This window comes from Salvelinus alpinus, chromosome 36, assembly GCF_045679555.1.
Source record: "Salvelinus alpinus chromosome 36, SLU_Salpinus.1, whole genome shotgun sequence".
In the NCBI taxonomy this organism is placed as follows: domain Eukaryota; kingdom Metazoa; phylum Chordata; class Actinopteri; order Salmoniformes; family Salmonidae; genus Salvelinus; species Salvelinus alpinus.
Genome location: NC_092121.1, coordinates 7,797,229 through 7,820,751, shown reverse-complemented (window position 1 = coordinate 7,820,751; position 23,523 = coordinate 7,797,229). Strand labels below are relative to the sequence as shown.

General features: G+C 45.1%; 1 protein-coding gene across 1 annotated transcript in view; it reads left to right on the top strand.

The window, feature by feature from the left end:
* The window catches only part of LOC139565481 (inactive phospholipase C-like protein 2), a 111,330-nt gene that overhangs the window by 44,917 nt on the left and 42,890 nt on the right, over positions 1–23,523 (top strand). Inside the window, exon 2 of the mRNA XM_071385861.1 lies at positions 11,939–14,428. Within this exon, the coding sequence (XP_071241962.1) occupies positions 11,939–14,428 (2,490 nt within the window). The remainder of the gene's footprint in view (positions 1–11,938; positions 14,429–23,523) is intronic.

The following is a 23,523-nucleotide window of genomic DNA, read 5'->3' as shown; positions in this document are numbered from 1 at the left end:
GATGCCATTAACGCTCAGCTCAGTGCGATAGGGGGCAAGGTGACAATCCTGGAAAATGCTTTGCCTGACATCAACAACAAGATAACCATAAACGCAGGGCGCCTGGACGAGGCAGAGGGGCGAATCCTATCCACGGAAAACTTATTGACAGACGCCATGGAAACAATAGCATATGCTAAAAATAAATAGAGCAGCTGGAAGAGAAAACAGAGGACCTGGAAAACAGGGGGCGAAGGAATAATTGTGTTCTATTAAATCTGGGCGAAAAAGAAGAGGGAAACATGCCACTGATCCGCTACCTGCAAGACAAACTTCCCGAGTGGCTCCACCTGTCCACCAACAGGCCCATAGAACTCGAGAGAGCTCACCGAGCACTGAGGCCCCCACCAGCAGCCAGACAACCATCGCGCCCAATCACCATACATTTCCTGAGATTCACCGACAAGGAACGAGTCCTACAGGCGGCGAAAACCAACCCCATTACAGTGGGAAACGCCAAACTCACCTTACACCAGGACCTGTCAGCTGGAATATGCCGAAAGCGCCGAGAGTTTGACGAGGTGAAGAAATACTCCATTGACCGAGGCATCTTTAGGGGATTCAAATACCCAAACGAGCTCAGGATTCTTCACCAAGGAGCCCTGCGACACTTCAAAACTCCCGAAGAGGCAAAACGTTTTTTGAAAGACAACCCCGGTCAATGAGAAATGGACCAATGACTAAATGCGATTACTGTTATTACTAAAGGAGGTAAGACAACTTATAGCCGATATCCAAAGACCCACCCGCCCGCTAAATGTCATTATAGCCGTCTAATCTATATTTATGTTCCTTTAGCTGAGAGGGATAGGCCCCATATTATAACCTAGGCCTACTATATGTAGGCTGGGCTATTGATTTTATTTTCTCCCTTTTTTAATGTGGTCTGGACGGGGGCTACGTTGTCATTTACCCAATGCGGGGCGGAGAGGATGAGGCATTTCTTTGGTGGGGAGGGGGAGACGTTGTGCGTTGCTAACTGTTCCCGGGTTTTTTTTGGGGAACACAGAATTGTGACTGAGCGGGGAGGTAATAGATCCAACGGGATATGTCGAGTTGTTTGGGAACTCGGCTGGGGTGTTCAGAGATTGTTATTTTATGTAAACCATTTATTTTCCTTTTATGTGAACGCAGCTGTAACTACTATCCACCTTTACCCAGAGATGACTTGCACTAAAGTTCGATTACTGTTCGATGACGATGACTAGTACCTTAAATCTATTGACATGGAACTGCCATGGTCTAGGTCATGCAATAAAACAGAAAAAGATACTATGTGCTCTAAAAAAGGAAAAAGCAGACATCGCGCTATTACAAGAGACACCCCTCTGTGATGCAGAACATGCTAAACTCCGCAGAGCTTGGGTGGGACAGGTGTATTTCTCATCTTTCAAATCCAACAGTAGAGGTACAGCCATACTTATCCATAAGAATGTTCCATTCATAATTGACAAAAACATATCTGATCCGGAGGGGAGATTTATTTTGATAACTGGGTCACTGTATGGGCAACCAATTACTATCTTAAACATATACGCCCCTAACACAGATACTCCTGCTTTTATGTCGAAAATGATAACCCTGTTCAATGAGCATTGTGTTTCCTTTGGAGTGTTGGCCGGAGATTTTAATTGTACCCTGAACCCAACCCTAGACAAATCATCTCAAGTCCCCACCACAAATCCTAGATCTGCAAAGATGTTGAACTCTCTTACTAAAGAGATGGGACTGATAGATATCTGGAGAGAGACTAATAGCTCATCTATGGACTATACATACTACTCTAATGTCCATAACACCTACTCCCGTATAGATTACATTTTTATCCCAAAGAGTTTCATAAATTCAGCCACGTGTACAATCGGACCCATAGCGCTTTCGGATCACGCTTTTGTCCATCTCCGCTTTGACCACTGCAAAAACATCCCGAGGTCAAAGAGCTGGAAATTCAACACCTCCATGCTATCAAACGAAGCATTCCATACATTGGTAACCACATGGATAGACAACTACACACAAGACAACAAAGATTCTCCTGTTTCTCCGGCCACAATGTGGGACGCTGCTAAAGCCACACTAAGAGGTCATCTAATTGCATATGCTTCCTCTAAGAAAAAGTAATGGAAGCACACAGGCTAGATCTGGAGAGGGAGCTGGAACGCTGTGAAAAAGTACATAAACAATCCCCAGACAGCACCTCCTGGAGTCAACTTAAAGCAGCCAAAGCCAAACTGAATTTGGACTATACTCGGGAGATTAAAAAAAAAGTTTTCTTTACTAAACAGAAATACCATGAGTATAGCAATAGGCCTAGTAGATTGCTTGCTTATCAATTAAAAAAAGAGCAGTCAGAGCGTACAATTATGGCTATCCGAACAGCAGAGGACGAGGTCACATGACCCAAAAAAAGATAAATTTAACTTTTCATTATTTTTTTTGCAAACTATATACCTCTGAGAGAAAATCTCAGATCTCAACTCCCCCTTCACTCCTGAGGAGGTACAGGAGGCAATCACCTCCATGCCACCTAACAAGTCCCCAGGCCCAGATGGATTCCCCAGAGAGTTCTACAAAGCTTTTTGGCCCCAGCTTAGCCCTATTTTCATGCCAATGCTGGAGGATTTTTGCAAAAATTGAGTTCTCCCAGACTCAATGCACACAGCTCGCATTACAGTGTTGCTCAAAAAAGACAAGGACCCCCTATCCTGCTCCTCCTTCCGGCCCATAAGCTTGCTGGATTTCGACTACAAAATAATTACCAAATTGCTCGCCAAAAGACTAAACACTCTTCTTCCCAAAATAATAAAAGCGGACCAAACTGGCTTTCTGTTCTTAGAAAAGTTCAATATGGGCCCAAACTTTATTAAATGGATCAAATCACTATACTCTCATCCAAATGCCATGGTGACTACTAACGGACTGAACTCTGACAGATTCCCTTTGGGACGGGGCACATGACAAGGGTGCTCGCTGTCCACCCTGCTCTACTTGTTGGGGGCGGAGCCTCTGGCAGAGTTGATAAGGAGCAATCCAAGTATTATAGGTGTTCCTGCAGGCGGCCTGCAGCACAAGATTTCGCTTTACGCGGATGAACCCTGAGAAATCCCTCCCATTTTAGACACAATTGCTCAGTATGGCAAGTTTTCAGGTTATAAGATTAATTTTAACAAATCCACTGTCTGCCCTCTCAATATTACACTCACCAGTTCTATGAAGACACTATGTCCATTCCAATGGAAGACACAGGGGTTTCAATACCTTGGGATATTCATAACACCAGATCTGAATAGGCTTTTCAAGGAGAATTATCTTCCACTCCTGGATCGAATCAAGAACAATCTCCAAACCTGGATCTCCCTCCCAATTAGCTTAGTAGGAAGAATTAATGTAATCCGTATGAACATCCTCCCTAGACTGAACTATTTATTTCAGATGCTCCCATGCTATCTCCCAGCTTCCTTTTTCAAAACAATTAACCAAAGCATCACCAAATTTATATGGGGCAATAAAAAACCTAGGATCAAGCTCTCCACTCTATCGAAACCTGAATCTAAGGGCGGTCTTGCCCTTCCCTCCCTTCAATTGTACTACTGGTCTGCCCAAATCCGCAACATGCTAACATGGATCACAAACAGACAAGAGTCAACGTGGATCCAGATAGAAGCCCAATCCTGTGGTTCATTGCCACTTAGCTCAACTATATTCATTAATAACTTTAGTGAAGTGGGCAACATAGCCAAAACCTTTGTGATTTACAGCACCCTACTAGCGTGGAGGGACTGTAAGAAATACCTGGGTATTTCCTCCCAAATATGTTCTCACTCGCCTATAGTAGGCAACCCAGACTTGCCAAAAGCCCTGAGGGATGCCAGCTTTAATCTTTGGCATACTCTAGGAATCAGCACCTTTTCAGACCTATTTCATCAGAAGACCACTATACTGAAATCCTTTCAAGAGCTCTGCAGTGAATTCAATGTGCCAAGATCCCATTTCTTAAAATATCTTCAAATTAGACATGTCATTTCCTCATTTACTTCCAAGAGGAGGTTTAGAACTCAGTTGAATGAAGTTGAAACCCTTCTTGTCACAGCACAATCCATTAAAGGCAAAATATCTTATATCTATAGACTCCTTTCTGAGAAAGGAGGCTCCTCCTTTACTCCTTTGAAAATAATCTGGGAAAAGGACCTTGGTCTGACTATCAGTGATGAGTTATGGGCGGAGGTTTGCGACAGGGTATACTGCTCCTCTACTAATGTAAAAATGAAAGAATCTAATTACAAATTTTTGTACAAATTTTATTACACTCCCTTGAGACTCCATAGAATGAAAACAGACATTTCTCTTAACTGTAAAAAATGTACCTCTGAAAGTGGAACCTATATGCATGTATTTTTAGCTGTAGAGAGATTGCCAGATTTTGGCAATCTATACATACTTCTGCACAGAAAATACTAGATGTACAGTTTGATATGACCCCGTGTATCTATCTTCTTAATGCCCAGCAGGACTTTGTTCTTGATCCTGACAGAGAAAATTTGCTTATGACCATTACATACTTTGCTAAGAAATGTATTCTTCTATTGTGGGCCTCTAATACCTCTCCTACATTTAAAATGTGGATTGACCAGATTGTTGACTTTCTCCCTCTTGAAAAGCTCACTTATGACCTCCGCAAGAGACAGCCCAAGTTTGATAGACTCTGGTCTCCACTACTCAACTATATTTCAAATTGGACAGAGTGAATGGGGTGATCAGGGAGATGAGCAGATGCGTGTTGTGTAAGGTGCTGTAAAATCGAAAAACGAATTATTGGCTTGTCATCTCAGCTAAGGCTGGAAATAGCTAATAAGAACCTTGATAGTGCTGCTGCAAGTTCTATATTTTAAATGTTGTAATAATTATTATTTGTGTGTGTGTGTGTGTGTGTGTGTGTGTGTGTGTGTGTGTGTGTGTGTGTGTGTGTGTGTGTGTGTGTGTGTGTGTGTGTGTGTGTGTGTGTGTGTATGTATGTATATATAACAATTTTTTATTATTATTATTATATATATTTTTTTAAAGTCTGTCACATCTGTGAATGTGGAATGTGTTTGGTTGGTTGATTGAAAACTTAATAAAACTTTAAATTGAAAAAAAAAATCATTATGTATAACCTTGTCAACATCTTGACTATATTTCCTATTCATTTTGCAACTCATTTCATGTATGTTGTCATTGGAAAACAAGGACATTTCCAAGTGACCTCAAACTTTTGAGCGGTAGTGTACGTCTGTTAAAACTGGAACAGTGCTGCTGAGTCGTGGGTTTGGATGGCTTCACTGAGTGGGATTTCCTCAGACTGGCTTGCTGAGATTCTGTTAAGACAGATTTTCTCATGAACAACTTCTGCGTGGGTGAGATTCAAACTCACCATGTGAGACTCTAAACTGCCTTCATGTGAGAGATTAGCTTAACAAATACCAGAATGTTGACACTGGCTGTGTGAATCTCTCTCTTCCTCTCTCTCTGTCTCTCCTCGCCAATCTCTTTCCACATCTTTCCTGCTCTCTGTTGCGTTTTGCCCTTGTAAAAGGTGAGTGATGTGTGCTCAGCACAGGCTGTAGCTGGATTCAGATATCACCCAGTGTGTGATGGTGATGAGGGAAAGAGGAGGTTGGGTAATGCCTGCATGGTGTGGTAATACCAGATCAGTGGAGTCGAACCCCTGATGACCTGTCACGGTGCTGGGACATGCTGCAGGGCTCACCTCACTGGCCCGCGCTGGCCTGTCAAATCCACCAGGCTTATGGCTCCTCTGCCTGTATGTACTGTATGTATGCAGGACTGTGTAGCGTAGCCGGAGCCGTGACTGCTTGTCCCATTGTGTGTGTCTGTGTGTAGGCTTTCATGCTCTGATCCCTTCCTCTGCTCATCTCCCCCATGAGTCACTGTGTGTTTGGAGAGATGGAGAAAGATGACGTCATCCGCTCTCCTCTGTTCCGCTTGTCTTCCCTTTCCCCCACGGCCCTGTGGTGTGTGTTATTCATGGCTCCAGCTAGAGTTCCATGGAGTTCTTCATGGCATTCTACTTGTTGCAGAGGATGTAGTACAAGGACTTTAGCAGAGTCGTTTGCTCTAGTACTAAGCAACCCAGACAGGTCTGCCGGTGCAGTGGCGTAGTGAATGGAGCAATAAGTCCCACAGGAAGAGATAACCATCACCACTGTCCTATTCAACGCTGTGCATTCAGCACAGAAAAACACACTGTTGGCCTTCACACTTCACATGCCTTCACACTCTACATGCCTTCACACTTCACATGCCTGTGCATTGGCATGTGGCAGCAGCCTTGTCTATCCTGTGTAGAGATGTGTGTTATTTGAGTGTCTGAGCTGTTTGTTTGTGTATCTAAGAGCAGTGTGCAGCTCCACTGCCTCTCTCTCTGAGCAGCCCTGTGTAGCCATGCTGTAGTGGGAGAGGTCAGGCAGACAGGGCACCCCCCGAGGTCCTCCACAGACTCCCATCTGGCCCTGGGGAGGGGCAGGCAGGGCCAGGGCAGGCCTGATAGGGCTGCCTTCCTAGGGCTGGGGGAGGGAATGCTAGACAGAGGGTAGGAACACATGACAAAGGTATGGGCGATTTGGAGAGGAGCTAATGGATTCTGATCATAGTGATGGATAAAGAAGTACATATACCTTGCAGCAACCTCCCAAGTCTTCCCTATGGGAGGTGGGAGGTAGGCACCATCATAAGGTTCATAATATGCAGTTAGTGGGATATTTAAGCAATAAGGCCCGAGAGGGTGTGGTATATGGCCAATATACTATGGCTAAGGCCTGTTCTTCGGCAAGACGCAATGCGGAGTGCCTGGATACGGCCCTTAGCCGTGGTATATTGGCCATATACGACAAACCCCCAAGGTGCCTTATTTCTATTATAAACTGACTTGACTTTCAGCCAATCAAGTAGACATGTTATGTCAAACAGGAAATATCTTCATCCAGATCTAGCAAACCAGTCTTGTGTACCCACTACAGTAGACCTCACAAGGTTTGTCACACTGGTTGTCTTTACAGTTAAGTGAGGAGCATTCTCCACGTCGGACCTGTTTAAGGGTTAGCGGTAGTCAGACGAGCGTGTGACAGACAGACAGACAGACAGACAGACAGACAGACAGGGTTTATGTGAGGAGAGCGGGTGTGACGCTGCCCTTCACAGGACGATGGGGCCTGTCTCACAGCCTGCCTGTCCCCATCAGCGTCACCCCTCCATCAGGCCCATCCCCACCCACCCACCCAGATCCCGCTGGGGGCGCTCAGCCGCCTTCACACACGGCTATCAAAATACCCCCGTCACCCCAGCAACAGCAGCAACAGGTGAGGGAGGCGAGATTTGGCCAAGTCGACCTGCAGCTGAGCTGACCACCAGAACGGGGATGGGACGAACTGACATCTCTGCCAGGAAACAGCCTGGAGGGAGGGGTGAGAACATGAAGTGGAAGGGGTAAACAGAGAGAGGGGATGTGGAGAATGGAAAGGGTGAGAGAGAAACAGAGAGAGGGAAACGGACAGAGAGAGAGACAGAGCGGGGGAGAGAGAGATGCATGGATGGGTTTATTGGTATGTGCATTGTGCATGGGTCTAGGAAACAGGAATTGGAGGTTAAATGGAAGTGGCTGAGAAAAACATGTGAAAGGGTCGGGAGTTTCGTCCTGACTGACTAATTACTGTATTTAATTTCTTGTTGATTTTTTGGGGGATTGTTATCTTTTAAGGCTGTGGTTTAATTGAACAATCGAACAACAAAGCCCAAAGTTCTCCAACCATCTCTGGCAATCAATGCAGCTGATGTAGGTTAAATCAAGATGAAAACGCAACAAAACAGTATCTGTGTGACAATGAAAATGTTGTAGTCCACACACACTCGCGCCCAGGCGTGTATACACACAGATCCCACACACACACACCTTCTGTGTGCCTGCTTTAATGTGACGGAGGGAGACCAGAGAGCAACAGCTTGTCCTGCTGAGCCCTCAAGCTAATTATAACTTCACGGAGGGTCGGCTAATGAAACACTAGATTACCCACACCCTTTGACCTTTAGTGCTCACAGCACTTCCCAAAAGGAGGCAGACCTGGAGACAATCTGCCATGTCCGACACTTTGCCTCCTCCTCCTCCTCCCTCCTCTTCCTTCTATCTGCTTTCTGTCTGAGAGAGATTCCCTCACGCATAGACACATCCTCAGTGCACCACGCAGCTCAGTCTGGTGGACTCTTAAAACAGAAGAAAACGACAAGTGTATCAGTTCTCCTTTTGGTACGGGACTAAAATAGACTCTCTGAGTCGCCGTCTGTACTTTTCTCGTCCCGTGAAGAAGCCAAATGGGGAGGGACATGGGAGCCAGGGTGACGTTAAAGAGTCCAGAATGGGGGTGAAATGTGATCTCGTAATTATTGCCCCCTGCGTCATCGATGTGGGCGCTAGGGGGAGAGAGGGGAGTGTATTGGAGGAAAGGGAGCAGGGGGAGGGGATGGGGAGCCCATGCAGGGTGGGTGGTGGTGTGGTGGTCCATGATGTTGTGAACTGAGTCCCAAAGGCAGTCTATTCCCTATATAGTGCACTGGGCCCTTATCAAAAGTAGAGCACTATTTCGGGAATAGGGTGTGATCTGGGACACAATCTTACTCCGTCTGTGGAGTGGTTCACACAGCCCCTTCACCTCTAAATCACCTGTTAGGCTGGGGGCAAGTAGCCTAGCGTTGGGCCAGTAACCGAACGCTTGCTGGTTCGAATCCCCGAGCTGACTAGGATAAAAAAATCTGATGTCCCATTGAGCATGGCACTTAACCCTAATTTTCTCCAGGGTCACAGTCAGTAATGGCTGACCTCTGGCCGTGACCCCACTCTCCAACGGTGTGTCAGAGGGAGTGGGATATGCAAAAAACACACTTCCAATTACACACGTGTGAAATAGGACAAATGATTATGATTGTTATTATTATTGTACCACTGGTGTCTGTTGAGTGAGAGTGAAGTAACGCTTCTCTTCCCTCCAGCTAAACCAACAGACCATCTTGCAGGTGGTTCATGTTTTACTATGCCCCGATGATTCCTGCCACTGTTTCGCACAACAACTGTATGCAAATGCCAAGAATTTATTGGAAAGGGGAAACGAAAAACAAACACCTGCATTTATCCTTCCTTCGATTGTTTATGGCTCCCATGGCCCTGCCCCCGTGGTGGGGTGCCCTGGTAAAGACAAGGCCTGTTTTCGCTGTTGACTGGAGGCAGTTTTTTTATTTTTAACTTGACTTTTTTTTACTGTGCTTACCCTTTGATCTGTGTGGTCTGTGTACAGGTCCACAACACTCCATCTGTTACTGATACGCTTTAACATGCTGTGCTGAGAATCCATAATGGACTAGGCATTTCATTATTTTCAACCAGGGCTAATACCTTCTGACTTCAAAAGGTTGAAATTCAATGATTTATAAGCTGTCCGCCCACTCTGCCCAGATTGGGTGAAAACGCGCTTTGGTGAAATTTCACTTCCTTATGTTATAAAAGACAAATATGTTCTGAGTCGTTCAGTGGGGTCTTTCCCTAACATATCACTAACATTATGTCCAAGAAGTCGGATTTTGTAACCTAATACATCCGATAATAAGAACTGAGCTCTGTTGACAAAGTGATACCGCTTTGAGGATTTTACATGTTGTGGTGGTCATATGAAATGTTGTTTCCGTGGGTCTCAAAAATAAAAAATGAACATGACACGAGCTGAATTAAATGTTAAAGGCTTTGAAAATAAAAAGCTTGCGTTACACTCAGTACTCTGTTGACATTTCACAGAGATATGCTTGTTTTTTGGAGAAATCGTGATGTCGCATCAGGCATCGTCTACTACTGCCTGTCAGGTGTAAGATGGATGGCTTTGCTCTGGGGGGGGGGGGGGGGGGGGGGGGGTCTGTACAAGCATCTGCTGAGGTGGGGAGGGGCATACATACACACTCCTAGATGACCCTGGGACCTTATTCCCTCCAAAAACACAAAGTAAAGTCTCAGAGTTTAGATTCAAATAGAGAGGATTCACAAAAAGTTCAGATTCATAGACAGTAGAACGTGAGTGAGCTAGATTGAGTATCTTTACGCCATTTAGTGTCATGAAAGATTTCGGGGCTCAGTTAAGTCGATGGCAAGTGACAAGCCGATAGCTCATTATGTCTGATTTACCTTCATGAAAACCTCTTACAAGTCGATTCCCACTTTATCTTTCAGTAAGGAGATTCCGATTCATACACATTTGGAATAGTTAGTGTCACAGATGTCATTATTCCCTGTGTGTGTGTGTGATCTCACTCCATCTTAGTACACAGGTCCAATAGGGATATTGGACAATATCTACTATACTGTACAGTGGTAGGTCTGAAAGCCAGTTACAATGAAAGTTTCCCCATTTCTTGGCAGGAGGTATGGAGCCTCTTTGCCTGTCTCTGTCTTTCTATTTCTCTCTGTTTATCTCTCTCTCATTATCTCTGTCTCCCCAGTCTTATAATATAATCTGTAAGGATCCAGAGCTGCCCAGGAGTTACTGAGGGAGATAAGACTAATTAGAAGGGCACTGGGCTCTGCAAATATTGCAGACCGGCTCTGCTAGTGCCTGTTGTCTGCCTCTAACAAAGAAATGAATATACAAAGTTAATTAATTCCCCCTCCTGATAAGTTTCAAGTTTTAATGTCACGTCCACAAGTACAGTGAAATGCCTTTCTTGCAAGCTCTTATTCTAACAATGCAGTAATCAATATCCGTAGTACTATCAAATAAAGTAAAGTAGAACAAAACCACACGAGAAATAAAAGTAAGAATAAGAAGAACACGAAGTAAGAAGTAAGTAAGTATTGGTCAATTCCAATACGATATTTGTGTGTGTGTGTGCGCGTGTGTGTGTGTGTGTGTGTTGGAGTGTCAATGTGAGTGTGTGTGAGTGAATGTGTAGAGTCCTGTGAGTGTGCAATAAGATAAAATAACAAAATCTAATTTGCAGCTCTATTGTAGTTTGAAAATGTGTTTTGAAGGCCCTTAGGAGTGTTTGAGGGATTACACTATTGAAACATTAGCCGACACAAAATGGTATCCGTTGCCTCATAGCCCTATCATTAAACTGAGTGCTCCACTTCTACGCGGAAACAGTCCTCATACGGCCTGCATTATATTACCATTTGTCTTGAGGAGAGACCGTGGGAGCCTTCACCACGCAGTTACACAATGTAAACTGGGAGCTGAATAATCATACAAGGAAATATACATTTTGCACATGCATCTGATTATCATCCCAAAGGCCAATGTCTTTGTGTTGCACAATGTTATGAATCTGTTAAAAATAGCATTGATTTTGTTATTTCTTCCGGCGGTCAGATGTCAGAGCAGGCACGGCATGGGGCGTCCATGGCACTGTGCTGGCACTAATGACCAAGCCTCCGGGGGCTTGGCTTGGTGAGGGGTGAGCAGGGGAAGGAAGGGGGGCGACTGCGTGAAAACACAAATGTCCACCATGTCCTCCATAACTGGTCTTCTGATGACAGGTTATTAATGCCTGCCGTCAGGACCAGTGTGGTTTAGCACAGCCCAGAGGGAGGTAAATCAGATCCATCTTTACCTGCCAGCAGCACAGGGACAGTCTGTGTTGAAATTTTGTGTCCACATTGTACACATCCATCCACGTAGCTGTAAACTCTCCTTGCGATGAAAGGACTGCTCTGCTCTGTCTCCCTAGTTTTTGACTCTCCTGGCTTATGCAATCAAAGTAATATATCAGTCTCATCAATCTGTTTTATGTGGATGTGTTTGGAAAGAGAAAAGCCAATGTGTTGCTGACACTCTCTCTCGATCTCTCTCTCTCTCTCGTTCACTCTCTCCAGGATGGCTCCAAGCAGAGGCAGGTGAAGCAGAAGAAGACTGTCTCCTTCAGCTCCATGCCCAACGACCGTAAGATCAACAGCACAGCCGCCTGCATGGCCTTCATGATGGAGGGCTGCGAGATGAAGAAGGTGCGCTCCAACTCGCGCATGTACAACCGCTACTTCCTCCTTGACCCGGACATGCACTGGCTCCGCTGGGAGCCCTCCAAGAAGGACTCAGAGAAAGCCAAGTTGGAGATCAAGAGCATCAAGGAGGTCCGTCTGGGGAAGAAGACCCCTGTGCTGCGTAGCAATGGCCTGTCCGACCAGTTTCCAGACGAGTGTGCCTTCTCCATCATCTACGGGGACAACTATGAGTCTCTGGACCTGGTGGCCAGCACAGCTGATGTGGTCAGCACCTGGGTGATGGGCCTCCGCTACTTGGTCTCCTACGGGAGGCACACGGTAGATGTGGTTGAGCCCAGCCAGCCCAGCCTGAGGACCTCCTGGATCGGATCGGTGTTTGAGCTGGCTGACATGGAGAGGAATGGCCACATCGACCTGTTCAGGGCCACCCAGATCATCAAGGGGCTCAACCCGGGCATGAAGGAGTCCCGGATAGAGCTGAAGTTCAAGGAGCTCCAGAAGGCCAAAGACCAGTATGGGGAGGACATTGACATGGAAACCTTTGTGGAGGCCTACTGCGAGCTGTGCACGAGGCCAGAGATCTTCTTCCTGCTGGTGCAGTTCTCCAGCAACAAGGAGTACCTGGACAGCAAGGACCTGATGCTGTTTGTGGAGGTGGAGCAGGGCATGGAGGGCGTGACGGAGGACATGTGCCGGGACATCGTCCAGAAGTACGAGCCATCCGCCGAGGGCCGGGAGAAGGCCAGCCTCTCCATTGATGGCTTCACTCACTACCTCCTCTCCTCAGAGTGTCACATTTTCGACCCCCAGCACAAGCGGGTGTGTCAGGACATGAGCCAGCCGCTCTCCCACTACTACATCAACTCTTCGCACAACGCCTCCCTCCTCGAGGACCACTTCTGGGGCTCCTCCGACATCAGCAGCTACATCCGGGCCCTGAAGATGGGCTGCCGCAGCCTGGAGGTCATTGTGTGGGATGGCCCTGACAACGAACCTGTGGTCTACGTGGGGAACTCGGTGGCATCTCAGCTAGCCCTCTGCAAGGTCTTGGATATTATAAACCAGTATGCATTTGAGAGCTCTGAGTACCCCCTCATCCTCTGCCTGGTGACACACTGCTGCATCCCCCAGCAGAGGGTCATGGCCCAGCACATGAAGAAGATCCTTGGAGACAAGCTGTACTTGGATGCCCCCAGCTCAGAGGACCACTACCTACCCTCCCCAGAGGAACTTAAGGGTAAGATCCTGCTGAAGGGCAAGCGGCTGCCCCCAAACTACCCTGAGTCAGAGGGGGAGGTGACTGATGAGGAGGAGGGTCTGGAGATGTCCAGGAGGGTGGGGGCAGATGATAAGGACCATCTCAACGGCCTTGGCTGCAAACGGCTGAGGCTGTGTAAGGAACTGTCGGACCTGGTCTCCCTCTGTAAGTCAGTGCAGTTCAGGGACTTTGACATCTCCAAGAGGGATCAGAAATACTGGGAGATGTGCTCTTTCAATGAGGTCGACGCCAACAGGTTCGCCAATGAGTTCCCCGAGGACTTTGTGTGCTACAACAAGCGCTTCCTCTCCAGGGTGTACCCCACTCCGATGCGGATCGACGCCAGTAACATGAACCCCCAGGACTTCTGGAAGTGTGGTTGCCAGATTGTAGCCATGAACTACCAGACCCCAGGCCTGATGATGGACCTCAACCTGGGATGGTTCAGGCAGAACGGGAACTGTGGCTACGTGTTGCGGCCGGCCATCATGAGGGAGGAGGTGTCATACTTCAGCGCCAACGCCAGGGAATCCCTACCAGGGGTGTCCGCCCAGCTTCTCCACATCAAGGTGATCAGCGGGCAGAACCTGCCTAAGCCCAGGGGCTCTGCTGCAAAGGGAGACGTGGTGGAACCCTACATCTATGCGGAGATCCACGGCATCCCGGCCGACTGCGCCGAGCAGAGGACTAAGACGGTCTCTCAAAACGGAGACAACCCTGTCTTCGACGAGAGCTTTGAGTTCCAGATCAACCTACCGGAGCTGGCGGCTCTACGCTTCGTAGTGCTGGACGACGACTACATCGGAGACGAGTTCATCGGCCAGTACACAATCCCCTTTGAATGTCTGCAGCCAGGCTACAGGCACGTCCCCTTGCAGTCGCTGACGGGGGAGTTCCTACCCAACTGCACCCTGTTCGTACATGTGGCCATCACCAACAGAAGGGGAGGGGGCAAGGCCCACAAGAGAGGCCTGTCGGTGAGGAAGGGCAAGAAGGCTCGTGAGTACACCTCCAGCAAGACCACCGGTATCAAGGTGGTAGACGAGCTCTTCAGAGCATCCACCCAGCCTCTGAGGGAAGCCACAGACCTCCGGGAGAACGTCCAGGTAAAGTACTTAACATTCATTATATGTACGAATAATTTTTATAAATTATTATGAAGGAGCATTAAAGGCAGGCACTTTCCCTTGCATACATTACATCTGGAAATGACATCAGGTGATGTGGAGATACGAAGCAGTCCTGATTGCCTCTCAGGCTGCATTTCCATAATGGAATACGATAAAACTGTTCAATCATTCCACAAGCGATAAAAGGAGATGCCAAATAGGAGTGAGGGAGCCTGGGAAGAAATAGTATAGCACAAGTAGTAGCTAGACAGGTGACCCCTTAGCACCTCACTGAATAGGAACAAAACGTTGTTGAGGTGACTCTCAGCTCGTTCTCTGTTTGTCGCTCCGATGGATAGAGAAGCATTGCTAATTGTGTTGTATTTACATGATGTAAAATGCAGGAGCCATAAATGAGAATGTCAGTAAACCTGGACAATTAAAAGGCTTATGCAAGTTTCAACATTAAGCGGATGATGGTCTGTGTTAGGCTCTGTGAGCACCCTTATGAACCCCCCACAGAAATGATTACTGACAAACCAGTCATGTTTCATAATAGTTTGTTATGACCCCCCCCCCCCCCCCCTCTACCCCAACCCCTGAGATTATAAGTGGCCATCAATTTATGTTTCGTAATAATTTATTTTCTGATATTTGTCGGGAGAGGATGGCAGTTCGAGTACAGCTTGTAATTGTTGTTGTCATGATTGAAGGACGTAAAATGAAGCTTTTCTCTGTCTTGTCTGGTCTACTGTCTGTCTGTGTGATGATAAAGATGGGAAGTGAGAAGGCTTTACACGCCCTGTATACTTTGTACATCAGCTGTCTGGTTTAGACTGGCAGGCCTCTTGTCCTGTCTGACAGATTTGAGAATAGACTATTTCTCTGGATACTTTGAACTTGATTGGGGTCAGACGTTGACTCATAGTTTGTTGACATTGCTTTATATCCCAGGTAGGTTATGGGCTTTTTAACTCCACCAACAACACTTGATTTGCCCGAGGAATGGAATGGACCTGGTTCCTTAATAAACAAACTGCCACAGCTCTTGGAAAATGTATAAAAATGTGAAAACACAGAGCATCATAAAACTCATTATACATTTCTTTATTTGTGTCTTCCCTCTATTCTTTGTTAGCTCCATTTCTACTATCTTTCTTAATTGGATTTCCTTCTTTACTACAGTAGCTATTGTTTCATGTGAGGGATTTAGGCCTATTTCAAATCATTTCAAACTGTCAGTAGTTTAGGCTGCATAGTCATAGGATTTGAATCCTCCGTTTCCTTCTATCGCTTAGCACTGTAGTTGCATCAACTCGACAATAGCTCTCTTGTTTTCTGAAGGATGTTTTCTTAATGAATATTTCTGTAATGATAGTTTGTTATGAATGGCGTTCATGCAAATATGTTTTCTCAAGGGTTGAGACGATAGTTTACATAAAGGAGAACTGCAATGCACACCCATAGCTAGGTCTCAGGGAAATTCAGAACAGTACTTATTATGACTATTGGCAGCAATTTTTACACGGTCTCTCCAAGCGCTGATAAAGCTATTGTAGCACCAGTAAATAACAAATGTAACAAATGTATGATTGTTAGATGTTGTGTTTGTGTCATGCCCTGACCTTAGAGAGCCTTGTTTATTCTCTATTTGGTTAGGTCAGGGTGTGACTGGGGCAAATCTATGTTTCTATTTCTTTGTCGGCCTAGTATGGTTCCCAATCAGAGGCAGCTGTTTATCTTTGTTTGATTGGGGATCATACTTAGGCAGCCCTTTTTCCCACCTTAGTTTGTGGGATCTTGTTTGTGTGTAGTTGCTTTCTACACTGCATATAGCTTTACGTTTGTTTTTGTATTTTGTTGTTTTTCGGTGTCATTTAAATAAAATAAAAAATGTACGCCTACCACGCTGCACCTTGGTACAATCCATCTTTCAACGAGCGTAACAGTTTGTTAGCGAAGGAAGGAAACTTGGTCACTATGTATCTTCAGTCTGTGATCGGTATGAACCCAGGTACATAGAGCTACCTACTTTCTCAGCTCCCAGATGCTCTGTTTTCAAATCACAACCCCAGATATCAGCACGATTGATTCCTGATCTCGGGTACTATACTTGGTAATCCTCTCAGAGCCTTCAGGACTGTCTCCAGACCTGTTGTTGTTCTGTCTTAGCCTAAAACCCAGCATCGCTGGAGAGCTGTGGTAGGTAGGTCTGTTCTCCCGCCAGCCAACCTCAATCTAGGCCTAAGTACATGGCAAACAAGAGCCAAGACCACAATAACTAAGCAGGGGATGTGATTAGAGATCCTGTGGCATGCTGTCACACATTTTTCATTTGTGGAAATTGATGCAGATGATCTTGACTCTCTATATTCCAAAAAGGATATCTCGTTTACCCAGGCCTGGATCTCGTTTACCCTCGTTTACCCAAAAAGGAGATGTTGTTGTGTTCCAGACTGAAAATTAATACTGTAATATTGGGGAATAGATTTCCTTATAGTGTTGGTACTGATGTGATAAGTGGAGGGTAATTTGCAGGCAAATGACCGGATACAATCTATACCAGTAAATACTATGTTTAGAGAAATGTTTTCTTGTGAAAAGCAGCTGGACATATTTTGGGACACGATACATGCCTCATGCAGTTGTTAAATGTGGATGGAAGCAAGATTCCTGACACAGATACTGTCAGCTAATCATTTCGTCACACTTTATTTGGATAGTCCAGATTTTCCATCTCTAGATACTGTACTGATGGGCATACTAACTGCTTGCTGAGGTTACGTTTAGGTTGAGGTTTAGAAAAAGGATTAGGGTAAGGGTTAAGGTAAGGGCTAGGGTTAGGGTAAGGACTACATTTAGGGTTAGGAGAAGGATTAAGGTTAGGGTTAGAGCTAGGTTTAGGGTTAGTAGATAGTTGAAATGTTACTGATAGTCTGTAGATAGTCCATCTCTAGATGCTCTACAGACTATCCAAATAAAGCGTCACCAGTCATTTTATTTCAAAGCTGTGCTTGTGTGTGAGTCAGAAGTTGGGATTGCACAATGTTCAAAATAGGCCAGTGACAATGACTCAGTCTATGCTAACACACCCACATTAAATCGGGGGGGGGGGGGGGGGGTCTATACTATACTAAGACAATTACGATTAGGTAACTGGTACAGCAGGTGACAAGATCTGTGTGTGTGTGTGTGTGTGTGTGTGTGTGTGTGTGTGTGTGTGTGTGTGTGTGTGTGTGTGTGTGTGTGTGTGTGTGTGTGTGTGTGTGTGTGTGTGTGTGTGTGTGTGTGTGTGTGTGTGTGTGTGTGTGTGTGTGTGTGTGTGTGTGCTTGTGTTTTTGCCAGCATGTGTGTAGACTGCGCCGCAGTTGCCCCTGTTCCATAAAGGGAGATGTAAAATGTCCATCTCCCTCAGAGGAACAGAGATAGAAACTGGCAAACAGCCTTTTCAATAGACTGAAAAGAGAGGCTTGATGTTGAGATGGATGGCGTCATAGCACACTGTGGTTGGCATCAATGCTTGTCGATGGTCTCCCCAGATTGACCCTGCCTGTACCCGTAGTATAAGTGAAGGTAGAGGTTGTGGTGCTAGGGGCAGGAGGAGCCAGAGACGAGGGGAGCCAAATCCCATTAGATGATATTACCACCTGTAGAGGAGACCAGAGCTGGCAGCTGGCAGCGTCACACAGTGTAGTCTGGGCTCCAATAAAGAGCCTCCTCTCCCCTGAGACACACAGCCACTGACTCACACAGGACAGAGTAAAGAAGGGAGACTTCAAGGAGACTTCAAGTCTTCTTCACAAAGGCCTGTGTTGAGGGTGCATGGTAATGAGAGAAACCTCAACACACACTGTCACACCACAATAGCAGCAAAATAGCACCACAATAGCACACCCATTCATGCGTAAATGCATACATGCAGATTGATACTGTATAGTGCAATCTTTTTATTTTATTTTTATTTTACCCCCTTTTTCTCCCCAATTTCGTGATATCCCAATTGCGATCGTGTCTCATCGCTGCAACTCCCCCAACGGATTCGGGAGGCGAAGGTCGAGTCCTCCGAAACATGACCCGCGAAACCGCGCTCCTTAACTTTTACTTGGTACTCATCCCGGATCCGGGAGCACCCCCCACAGTAAAAAAGCTGACTAGCATAGCCTAGCATAGCGTCACAAGTAAATACTAGCATCTAAATATCATTAAATCACAAGTCCAAGACACCAGATGAATCCAGCCATCATTTCTGATTTTTAAAATGTTTTACAGGGAAGACACAATATGAAAATCTATTAGCTAACCACGTTAGCAAAAGACACCACTTTTTTTACTCCACCAGTTTTTTACTCCATCAGTAGCTATCACTAATTCGACTAAATAAAGATATATATAGCCACTAACCAAGAAACAACTTCATAAGATGACAGTGTGATAACATATTTATGGTATAGCATATGTTTTTTTAGAAAAATGTGCATTTTTCAGGTATAAATCACAGTTCTACATTGCAGCTGCAATCTGAAATAGCGTTGGAAGCAGACGGAATAATTACAGAGACCGAAGTCAATTACCATAATACTCATCCTAAAACATTTCTGAAAAATACACAGCCTACAGCAATTGAAAGACACAGATCTTGTGAATCCAGACAATATTTCAGATTTTCTAAGTGTTTTACAGGGAAGACACAATATGTAAATCTATTAGCTAACCACGATAGCAAAAGACACCACTTTTTTTCTCCACCATTTTTTTCCTGCATCAGTAGCTATCACTAATTCGACTAAATAAAGATATATATAGCCACTAACCAAGAAACAACTTCATACGATGACAGTCTGATAACATATTTATGGTATAGCATATGTTTTTTTTTTTAAATGTGCATATTTCAGGTATAAATCACAGTTCTACATTGCAGCTGCAATCTGAAATAGCGTTGGAAGCAGCCGGAATAATTACAGAGACCGACGTCAATTACCAAAATACTCATCCTAAAACATTTCTGAAAAATACACAGCATACAGCAATTGAAAGACACAGATCTTGTGAATCCAGACAATATTTCAGATTTTCTTAGTGTTTTACAGCGAAAACACAATATATCGTTATATTAGCATACCACATGAGCTAACATCACCCCAGCATTGAATCAAGGCAAAAGGGGCGATAACGTTATTGCCACCAAAATATATATATATATTTTTAACTAACCTTCTCAGAATTCTTCAGATGACAGTCCTGTAACATCATATTACACAATGCATATAGAGTTTGTTCGAAAATGTGCATATTTAGCATCACAAATCGTGGTTATGCAATGTAATCTGTCAAAACATGGCATGCATTCTGGCCGGCGCCATCTTGGAAAGGCACCTAAGTTTACGATTATTTATCGATTAGATTGACTAAAAAAATACAGGTTGGACAGCTAATGAAAGATGCATTGGTTATTAATGCAACCGCTGATTTAGATTTTTAAAATTTACGTTACTAGACATACATTGTGAGTTACAGCCAGACTAGTGCCTCAAAAAATGGCCGACAACTGCGTTTACATTTTTCCACATAAATACGTAATAAAATCATAAATAGCTCTTACTTTTGGACGAGCTTCCATCAGTATCTTGGGCAATGTGTCCTTTGTCCAAAAGAATCGTTGCTTTGTTGTAAAACGACCTCTTCAACTTCGGAACTAGCAGCTAACGATAGCTACACGGCACACACATGTCCAAATCCTCAAACGCAATACTAAGGAAATTCCGAAAAATAGCAATATACTCGCATAAACTGATATAAATCGGTTTCAAATAACTTCGTTATGATGTTTCTAACACCTATATCGAATTAAATTACAGACGGACCAATCTTTGGTCAATAACGAGAGCTTTTGAGCATGCCATTCTGATGTCCTCTCTTGCGCCTTGGCGAGCGTCGAAAAGAAGGGACATCTCACTCCATTGCCTTTTATAAACTCTGAGAAACACGTAGAGACACCATTCCACTTCTCATTGGTTACTGACATCCAGGGGAAGGCGGGTGCAGTTCATTTCGATCCATAGGGCACACACAGAGTTTTAAACTGATCCGAGATCAGAGACTATTTTTCAGACCTTCGCATGTCCTGTCATGACTTTCGCTGTAGAAAGAGTTCTGGTTCACCCACAGACATAATTCAAACGGTTTTAGAAACTAGAGATTGTTTTCTATCCAATAGTAATAATATGCATATTGTACGAGCAAGAATTGAGTACGAGGCAGTTTAATTTGGAAATGTAAAAAAATTAATAGTGCTAACAGCTCCCCCTATTGACAAAAGGTTTTAACACCCACCCGCTTAACCCGTAAGCCAGCTGCACCAATGTGTCGGAAGAAACACCGTTCAACTGACGACCCAAGTCAGCCTGCAGGCGCCCGGCCCGCCACAAGGAGTCGCTACAGCACGTTGAGCCAAGTAAAGCCCCCCCGGCCAAACCCTCCCCTAACCCGGACGACGCTGAGCCAAATGTGCGCCGCACTATGGGACTCCCGGTCACAGCCGGTTGTGACACAGCCTGGGACCGCTGCGGCACTCGGGAGTGTAGTGCATTCTTTTAATTAAAATGTTGGCCATACACGTAAACACACACAAGTCACTCTGGCCAGCTGTAAGTCACTCTGGACAGCTGTAAGTCACTCTGGCCAGCTGTAATTCACTCTGGCCAGCTGTAATTCACTCTGGCCAGCTGTAAGTCACTCTGGCCAGCTGTAAGTCACTCTGGCCAGCTGTAAGTCACTCTGGCCAGCTGTAAGTCACTCTGGACAGCTGTAATTCACTCTGGCCAGCTGTAATTCACTCTGGCCAGCTGCAATTCACTCTGGCCAGCTGTAATTCACTCTGGCCAGCTGTAATTCACTCTGGCCAGCTGTAAGTCACTCTGGCCAGCTGTAAGTCACTCTGGCCGGCCAGCTGTAAGTCACTCTGGATAAGAGCATCAGATAAATGACATAAGTTGTTTTGCCTACAGTCACACCCCATAATACGCATGGAATGGTATTAAGAAATGCCTTATCACACTTCAGTGACCTCTGACAGAGAGTGATTGATCATCTCAAATAACTACTTTTCCAGGTGATCTACTCTGAACAATAACAGAGTGAAGTGCCTTCCTCTTACAGGGGATTGAAGAGGAGGAGAGTGGGCGAGGAGACTGGCAGTTACAGAGAGGCAAGAAATCGATTCAGGCTATTTAGGATTTAACTCTCCCTTTCCTTTGTGTGTGTCTGTGCCTTTGCGTGGATATGTTTGTGTGTGTATGCGCATACACTGTGTGTGTGTGTGTGTGTGTGTGTGTGTGTGTGTGTGTGTGTGTGTGTGTGTGTGTGTGTGTGTGTGTGTGTGTGTGTGTGTGTGTGTGTGTGTGTGTGTGTGTGTGTGTGTGTGTGTGTGTGTGTGTGTGTGCTTGAGAGAGAGAGAGAGAGAGAGAGAGAGAGAGAGAGAGAGAGATGACCGAGAAATAGGGTGACCGAGAAATAGGACAAACACCAAATTGAGACTGCATGCAGAATTCTGAAAAAATATCCTCGATGTACAATATAAAACACCAAATAATGCATGCAAAGCAGAATTAGGCTGATATCCGCTAATGATCAAAATCCAGAAAAGAGCCGTTAAATTCTACAACCACCTAAAAGGAAGCAATTCCCAAACCTTCCGTAACAAAGCCATCACCTACAGGGAGATGAATCTGGAGAAGAGTCCCCTTAGCAAGCTGGTCCTGGGGCTCTGTTCACAAACACAAACACACCCCACAGAGCCCCAGGACAGCAACACAATTAGACCCAAGCAAATCATGAGAAAACAAAAAGATAATTACTTGACACATTGGAAAGAATTAACAAAAAAACTGAGTAAACTAGAATGCTATTTGGCCCTAAACAGAGAGTACACAGTGGCAGAATGCCTGACCACTGTGACTGACCCAAACTTAAGGAAAGTTTTGACTATGTACAGACTCAGTGAGCACAGCCTTGCTATTGAGAAAGAGAAGACAGGCTATGTGCACACGGCCTACAAAATTAGGGGAAACTGAGCTGCACTTCCTAACCTCCTGCCAAATGGATGACCATATTAGAGACACATATTTTCCTCAGATTAAACAGATCCACAAAGAATTCGAAAACAAACCCAATTTTGATAAACTCCCATATCTATTCGGTGAAATACCACAGTGTGCCATCACAGCAGCAAGATTTGTGGCCTGTTGCCAAAAGAAAAGGGCAACCAGTGAAGAACAAACACCATTGTAAATACAACCCATATTTATGTTTACTTATTTTCCCTTTTGTACCTTAACTATTTGCACATTGTTACAACACTGTATATAGACATAATATGACATTTGAAATGTCTTTATTCTTTTGGAATTTCTGTGAGTGTAATGTTTACTGTTTTTGTTTAGTTCACTTTTGTTTATTATCTACTTCACGTGCTTTAGCAATGTTAACATATGTTTCCCATGCCAATAAAGCCCTTGAATTGAATTGAGAGAGAGAGAGAGAGAGAGAGAGAGAGAGAGAGAGAGAGAGAGAGAGAGAGAGAGAGAGGGAGAGAGAGAGAGAAATGCCTATGTATGTTTCCCTGCAGAGTGTTGACTGGAACACTGTAACAGGCAAGCAGGCAGACGGGCCCATACTCTGTTCCTGCGGCATGCGTTCCAGTAAAGGGCCTGCTGCATTCACTCCCAACTCCAAACTGCAGTCCGGAGAGTGAGAGAAAGAGATTAGAGAGAGAGAGGGGGAAAGAGAGAGAGAGAGGAAGAGAAAGAAAGGGAGAGAAAGAGAGAGGGGAACAAAAACAGCAGTGAAACCAGACACGCAGTTCTCATTTGGGGAATGTAATGTTGGAGGGGTAGAGGAGGAAGGGATGAGGATAATTAAAGACAGTGGCTAACTGTTCTGTTTGGTTCTGTGGCTTGCCTGCAGTCTGGATACAGTATGGAATTTATAGAGCAACAACAACCACACACACAGGGGCGTGTACTCACACAAACATACAGAGACAGACACAGAAACGTACTATGCGCACACACAGGCACAAAGAAACACGCACA